This window comes from Alexandromys fortis, unplaced genomic scaffold (genome assembly GCF_014885135.2).
Source record: "Alexandromys fortis isolate MF-2015 unplaced genomic scaffold, M_Fortis_MF-2015_v1.1 scaffold_80, whole genome shotgun sequence".
NCBI lineage: Eukaryota > Metazoa > Chordata > Mammalia > Rodentia > Cricetidae > Alexandromys > Alexandromys fortis.
Window position 1 is genome coordinate 2,541,400 of NW_026068174.1, and position 7,996 is coordinate 2,549,395.

A 7,996-nucleotide genomic window follows, 5' to 3' on the forward strand; every position below is an offset into this window, starting at 1 on the left:
AAAAAAAAAAAAAAAAAAAAAAAAGTCATAATGAGAACACTCTGGAGCTCAGAGTCAGATAACCAAAGTTCAGATCTGTGCCCACCACTCTCAGCTACCAGTCCTTGTTCTGGGTATTTTCAGGTCCTGTCTCGACTCTGCAATTCCAGGCTTGGTTTTCATTTCTGTTTCTTGGCTTTTTGGTTTTGTTTTGAGGCAGGGCCTTCTCTGTAGCCCTGGCTGGCCTAGAACTAACTCTGCCTCCCTAATGCTGGGATTAAAGGTATGTGCCACCACATCTGGCTTCAGGCTTCACCTCCAGTTTTTTGTTTTGTTTTGCTCGCGTTTTTGGTTTTGGTTTTTTGTTTGTTTGTTTTTTGAGACAGGGTTTCTCTGTGTAGTCCTGGCTGTCCTGGAACTTGCTTTGTAGACCAGGCTGGCCTCGAACTCACTGAGATCTACCTGTCTCTGCCTCACAAGTGCTATACCACCACCCAGCTCAACTCCAGTTCTTATGAGAAAAGGCTCTACAATAAAAGCCAGTGTTCCTGAAGTCAGAACTACAACTGACTTGAAACTTTTACTGAAGGAAAAACCAATTAGGACCACTTACAGAGAAAAACGAAATCAGTTTTTGTACGCCACAGATTTAGGAAGATAGCTAATCTGTTCATTGTTTAGAGACAACTCTACCTGAATTCAGAATGACTGCTTTTATTTAACTACAACAAACTGCAGATAGGACAAATACCTAATATCTCAGACATCATCTTGACAACTGTGTGCTCTAAAAAGCCATTCACATCTACTCAATATAAAAGGATGATCAACCATCAATGGCCTCTTTTTAAACTATATTCAGACTCACAATATGATCGGAAAGATAATAAGCTAATAACACTCAAACTCTAGTTCTTACACTAAGTAATCTGGCCTCCCTGCAAGCATGCATGAACCAGATCTCACCAGGTTCCTGACTCAGAGAATCAAGATGTGAGATTCACTGGTTCTACTTGCAAGGGAGGCTCACAACAGAAAGATATGACCAAAGATAAATTGTAACCTATCAGCAAATGCTACAATATACTTCTATAAGCCCCTCAAATTACCTGTAACAGAGTCCAACACTTACTTTCTAGGCCAAGAATTTAAGAGTAAAGAAAGTCTAACGAATGAGCTGAAGGGAAGAAAACAATGGGTGGGGAAGGTAAGAAGGAGACCTGAGGAACACTGGTCCCAGCACACATTATGAATTTGACAATCAGCTGGTCTCAGAGCAGACTGCAGTCACGGCATTCCCTACCTGCCTCCCTGCATACCGAAGTGCAAGCTTTCCGCTCACCAAAGCCTGGACATCTTCAGGGCTACAAAAAAAAAAAAAAAAAAAAAAAAGACATACTTGGTCAACTGCTCCATGACATTGCAATTCTAATCATAGATAGGTGAACTATTTACCAAAATTCCATTGTGAAGATTCATCCACACTGAAAAATCAACTAAACTCCTATGTACCAACACTGCAGCAGTCAGGTTTCTTCACTCTTGGCCAAAGCTAGCAGTGAAAAGTAAAAACCTCCCAACATTAAAGAGAGGGACAGCTGAGTGTGGTAGCACATACCTTATGGAGGCACAAGCAGACAGATCTCTATGAGTTCAAAGTCAGCCTGGTCAATGTAGTAAGATCTTGGAAGGGAGGGAAAGAGGGAAAGAGAGAGGGACGGAAGAAGGAAGAAAGACAGAGCAAGAGAGAGAGTGAGAAAGAAAAAGAGAGAATGACAGACAGATAGACAGAAAGCCCAACTGGACCCCATCCCTACATCAGCAGGCAGAATAGTAAGTTTGAGTCAAATCTCAGCATAGTGGGTCTTGCTAAAACAACATGGCCCTGGGGCGGGGGATGCAGCTCAGGTGGTAGAATGTTTGCCTGGCATACATTAAGCCCTGGATTATTTCCCAGTTCTGGTAGTTCATGTCTGCAATTCCAACATTCTGGACAGCAGAAGTGTGCCACCAACATCATTCTTATCTATATAAAAAGTTGAGCAGGGCCAGAGAAATGGTTTGGTTGTTAAGAGCACTTGTTACTCTTGTAAGGACCTGGGTTCAATTCCCAACATCTACATGGATGCTCACAGATATTTGTAACTCCAATTCCAGGAGTTCTGATGCCTTCTTTTCGCCTTCTGGACACCAGACATGCAAGTGGTACACACACATATAATCAGGAGAAACACATGTACACATAAAATAAAAACAAATTTCAAAAATATATTTTCAAAAAGGTTAGGGCCAGTGGGAGGTGGTAGCATAAGCCCTTAATCCCTGCACTTGGGAGGCAGAGGCAGGCAGATTTCTGAGTTCCAAGCCAGTGGAAGGAAAGAAAAAAAAAAAAGATAATGCCAGCCTGGACAACATGAGATCCTGCGTCTCCTGGTGTATCCCCTCAAATAATAATAATAATAACAACAACAGCAATAATAAAAAATATACAATTAGATGATTTTAAAATCACGACCCTAGGTTAGGGACATAGCATTTATCTAGCATGCATGAGGCACTGGGTTCAGTCCCTACCACCACTTAATTATCATGCTTTTTATAGCCCAGTTATTCATATATTTCCTGGGCTCCATGCTCCCCATTCAGGTTGGCCAGTTGACTAACACTGGCCTATCAGCTATTTCCTGAGCTCTGGCCTGTGCTCCATACCTATGAGGACAAAATATTTGAAAAATGAGAAATTCTCCAAGAAAAATTTCCACTTAAGTAATTTCTAAAATGTCTCCCCAAATCTGAAAGACTAGGCAAGCAAAAGAGATGTGGTTCACCTCTGACCAGCCACTCTACGTCAACCAGCCCCACAGCCTGCAGCTAACTTTGCATTTATGAGTGGCCAAACTCCCTCCCAAGACACCTCTGCTATAGCACAAACTTGGTTGAAGACTAGAGATCTTATATCCTACAGTTAATGTACACTTACGTGTTGAGCATGATTTTGCACAATAACATGTACTTCAGAGATGTGATGGCCTTGGGGCTATCAATGGAGTCATAGCCTTCAAATGCCTCATAGAAGTATGAGTAAGCAGTTTTCCAGTCCTTCTCCTCTGCTGCATGAATAATACCTGGAAAGTGAAAAGAAAGAAGAAAAAAACAAAATAGTAGAACTAGAAGAGACCTGTAAATCCCTTAGAAACTGACTCTAACAGGAGCAAGTTACTAATGACCTCAAGTGAAGACAAAGGAACTGCCCCAGGTCATAGCCAACAGAGCTGACATTAGAGCCCCAGGTCTCTGGCCTCTGATCAGCACCCACCTTTTTAAATCACCAAAGGAGTAAGAGACCCAATTAAAAAGGAACCCTAAAAACCTCACACTGTATTATTATCTTTCCCATGCTACTTACCACCTATTCCTACCAGCACTGAAACAAAGCCTCCATCATATCAGGCCAGTGAACTGACCCACACATGCCCAGACCACATGAATGACCTCAATTAATAGCATCAACTCTGGGCTGGGATGTAAAATGCTTGACTAGTACATACAAAGTCCTGCATTCAAGCCCCAGCACTGAATAAACTGGACGTGGTGTCAAACATCTGTAATCCTAGCACTTGGAGATAGAAACAGGAAGACCACAGTTCAAGATCATCCTCAGCTACAAACCAATTTTAAGGTCATCCTGGGATTTATGAGATTATATCTCAAAAGCAAAGCAACAAAATTAAAATAAAAAAAAAAAGAATCATGCCAGGTGGTGGTGGTGGTGACACAAGCCTTTACTCCCAGCACTCAAGAGGCAGAGGCAGGTGGATTTCGGAGTCCAAAAGTGAGCTGGTCTACTACTGAGTAAGTTTCAGGACAGCCAGGGCTACATAGAGCTCAAAAAAACAAAAAACAAAACAAAACAAAAAAGAACTATTAGCTTTTTCTATGCTGAGTTTGGTGGTGTTGTTAGATTTTTTGATGAGACATTGTCTTACTATGTAGCTCTGGCAGTCCTGGATCACCATGTAGATCAGGTTGGCTTCCTCTACCTCCAATTGCTGAGACTAAAGGTATGTCCTACGCCTAGCTAAATTTAGAATTTTCACACTGAAGCAGCTTTCCTGATTGGTAATATTCCCCAATATGTTATTACTTTCATTTCAAATATACCTCATTTTGGATGTGATTTTGCCTATAGGAAAACTCCCTCAAGACTGGAGAGACAGCTCAGCAGTTAAAAGTGCTGACTGCTCTTCCAGAGGAAGAGTCCAATTCCCTGAATCCATATGGTAGCTCACAACCATCTGTAACTCCAGTTCCAGAGGATTCAACACCCTCTTCCGGCCTCAGTGGCCACCAGATGTGCATGTGGTACAAAGACTATGCATGAAGACAAGACTCCCACACACAAAACAGAACTAAATAAATCATTTTGTTTGTTTGTTTTTGTTTTTTTGAGACACGGTTTCTCTTTTTAACAGCCATTCCTGTCCATGAACTCACTTTAGACTAGGCTGGCCTTGAAACACACAGAAAACTGCCTACCTCAGCCTCTCCAGTGCTGTTATTAAAGGTGTGTGCCACCACTGCCCAGCTCTAAATAATCTTGGAAGACACAACAAACTGCTAAAGTTGCCAAGCTTAATGAATATCAGAATTTCCCCCATATCCTCCCAGGATATCAACAGGGCAGAGTAAGTCAGTCCAATAAGTCTGGCTGGAGGAAAAAAAGTGAGCCAAGCACTATAGGGTTATGTGCTCATAACCACAGCACTCATCAGCACTCAGGAGGCTGAGGAAGGAGAATTCTAAATTCAAAGCCAGCAGAGACTATAATGTAGGACGTTATCTTTAAAAAGAAAGGAAAGAAGGAAGGGTGGGAGGAGAGAGAGGGAGGGAAAGACCGAACAAGGCCCCAAAGACAAATATACTGTTTTCTTGAAAACATTAACAAGAAAAGTCACATCAGCAGTATTACAATTTATGTTTACTTTTTAAAGACTTTTTCATTTTTCATTGTTTTTATTAAGCTATACATTTTCTCCTCACTTCCTCCCCTCCCCCATGACCTCCACGCTTCCAATTTACTCAGAAGATCTTGCCTTTTTCTCCTTCTTACGTAGAACCAACCATGTATGTCTCTCTTAAATTAGGATCCTTTTTGTTTTTCAATTATTTTTTTATCTGAGTGTTTGTACAGATGCCCAGAAAGACCAAAAGATGGCACCAAATTCCCTAGAGCTAGAATTAGGGGCTGCCCAATGCATTTCTAACTGCTTAGCCATCTCTCCAGCCTGAATATGTTTACTTTTAAAAGCAAAATCCCATAGTCATTCAACACAAACATTAAAGGGAGTCTTCCACGTGCCAAGCAGAAAATATACAAACAAGGCTCCCAACGAACTTGATACGATAGTGTGTATAAAAGAATAAATTTTGGGGAACTGTAAAAAACATCTGTTCTGGCAGAAAATTCAGTGCCCAACACCCAAATGGTGGCTCACAGCCATCTGTAACTCCAGTTCCAGGAAATCCAATGCCATCTTCTGGCCTCCTTGGGCACCTGGCAGACATGAAGTACACATACATGCAGGCAAAACACCATTCATATAAAATAAAAATCAATCTTAAATTTTTAAAAAATATATTTTAGTAAGTTAGCTCAAAAGCAAAAAAAAGGAAGCCAACAAAGGCGAATCTGTGAGTTGATGGCCAGCCTGGTTCTAGAGCTACATGAGATTCTGTGTAAAAACTAAGAAAGAATGACAAAGAAAGTATGCAGAAGAGACACACAAGTGTAAAGGCAGGGCATCTGAAATCAAGATTATCTTCCAACAGTCCTGACATGAAGCCCATTCAAAAAAATTCTACAAGTTTCCAAAAGTCGGGCTGGAGAGATGGCTCAGAGGTTAAGAGCATTGGCTGCTCTTCCAGAGGTCCTGAGTTCAATTCCCAGCAACCACATGGTGGCTCACAACCATCTGTAATGAGATCTGGCGCCCTCCTCTGGCGTGCAGGCATACATGGAGGCAGAATGTTGTAAACATAATAAATAAATCTTAAAAAAAAAAAAAAAAGTTTCCAAAAGTCTCTAAGAGACTAATAGATTTGGTTAACACACATACGGTAGGCCAGTCTGGAAAAGAAGTTAGTAAGTGACTAACAGATGAATTAAGTGAGAACCCTAACATATGGCTGACAGTCAGGTTGCCTAGACAAGCACTGATAACTATGGGGTTTTTTTTGTTTGATTGGTTGGTTTTTCGAGACAGGGTTTCTCTGTAGCTTTGGAGCCTGTCCTGGAACTCATTCTATAGACCAGGCTGGCTTCGAACTCAGATTCACCTATCTCTGCCTTCCAAGTACTAGGATTAAAGGCGTGTGCCACCACTGCCCAACTGATAAGTATGTTCTTAATTGTTTTAGGCAGTTAATAGGAAGAAGCTGGCTTGAAAGGCAGTGTTCTCGTTTGTTTCTTAAATCAGTCATTATTTTCCAGCTTCAGTCCCACCCCCATTCCTTTCACCCATAAGATAAGGACATGCATCTTATGCACTGCTGAGCCACTTACCTGATTGCATGTCCAAAGTGGCCTGCAATTTAGGGGGGCAGTAGATGGCATTGGCTGTGGTTCGAGCGGAGGTTAAGGCAGCTCGGGCTTTCGGCAGATTACTCAAAGCATGGTATGTTTTGCTTTCTAAAAGCTGTACTTCCACCAAAAGGGCTTTATCATCCATCTTTTTCAATTCCCGCAGCAGCTGAGAACCTAGAAGAGGAGAAAATATGCATATATCTGTTTGTTAGTCTCATTACCACCATCATCCTTTTTTCCTAGCACCCGGGAGGCAGAGGCAGGTGGATCTCTGTGAGTTAGAGGCCAGCCTGATCTATAAAGTGAGTTCCAGGACAGCCAGGACACAGAAAAACCCTGTCTTGAGAAACAAAAACAAACAAGCAAATATAGAGACTTACAATACAGCTCTGAATAGCCTGGAATTCACCATGAAAACCAAGCTGGTCTAAAGTAGTCTAAACTGCCACACCAGCCTCTTTTTTCCCCTAAACAAAGATTTGTTTGAGGCTGGAGATGCAAGGTCTCTTCCTGAACCTGGAGCTCCCATTTTCTCACCTAAACTAGAAGTAGTTAACAAGCCCCATGATCCTTCTGTAACTACATGCCTTGGAGCTGGCATTTTGTCTAGATTCCCTTGTTAGTCTTAATCTTAACATAATACCATAAAATCTTACTCTCTACTCATAATGGTAATAATAAAGAAACCCTCCAAAACTCATACAAGTTACCTTCACAGCCCATGAAAGAATTAAATTTTCCTCTAATGTATTTTCAAAAGAAAACTACATTATCTCTGAAGCTTTTATTCTAAACACAACACTGGAGCTAAGAGTTCTATACACTAAGATTTACAGTGACAGTCTCCCCTATCAAGCAATCAAAGGGCTGTAACTTTGAAAAACATAGGAAGCAGGCATGGTAAAGGCACGGCTGCAATCTCAGAACTTGGAGAGTTGTGACAGAATGTTAATAAGTGATTGGGCTACATGGTGAGAAACTGCCTTAACCAGCTAAAATAAAAAGAAATCAGGGTACAAGATCTCATGGGGAAGAGAGAACTTTTATGTCAATATTCTTCAAATACACCGTATTTCTCCATCTCAGAAGAGAATAACAGATCATTTATACCATATATAAAAATTAACTTAAGATGGATAAAAGGCATAAATAGAAGAACTAAAACTTTGGTGCATGCCTGTCACTGTTAACACTTAGAAGACTAAAACGGGAGTATGAGCAAAAAGCCAGACTAGGCTATATAATTAATTCCAGACCAACATGGGCTACCGAGAGACAGAGACAGACAGACAGAAAGACAGACAGACAAGAGAGAGAGAGATAAAAGAAAAGAAAAGGAAAGGAAAGGAAAGGAAAGGAAAGGAAAGGAAAGGAAAGGAAAGAAAAGAAAAGAAAAGAAAAGAAAAGAAGGAAGGACAGAGAGAGAGAGAGAGA

At 41.1% G+C, this 7,996-nt stretch overlaps 1 protein-coding gene across 1 annotated transcript in view; it reads right to left on the bottom strand.

Annotated features, from left to right (window-relative positions):
- The window catches only part of Psmd11 (proteasome 26S subunit, non-ATPase 11), a 33,275-nt gene that overhangs the window by 6,357 nt on the left and 18,922 nt on the right, over nucleotides 1–7,996 (bottom strand). Inside the window, 3 exon segments of the mRNA XM_050128707.1 lie at nucleotides 1,283–1,343; nucleotides 2,960–3,104; nucleotides 6,542–6,736. Coding sequence (XP_049984664.1) covers nucleotides 1,283–1,343; nucleotides 2,960–3,104; nucleotides 6,542–6,736 — 401 coding nt within the window.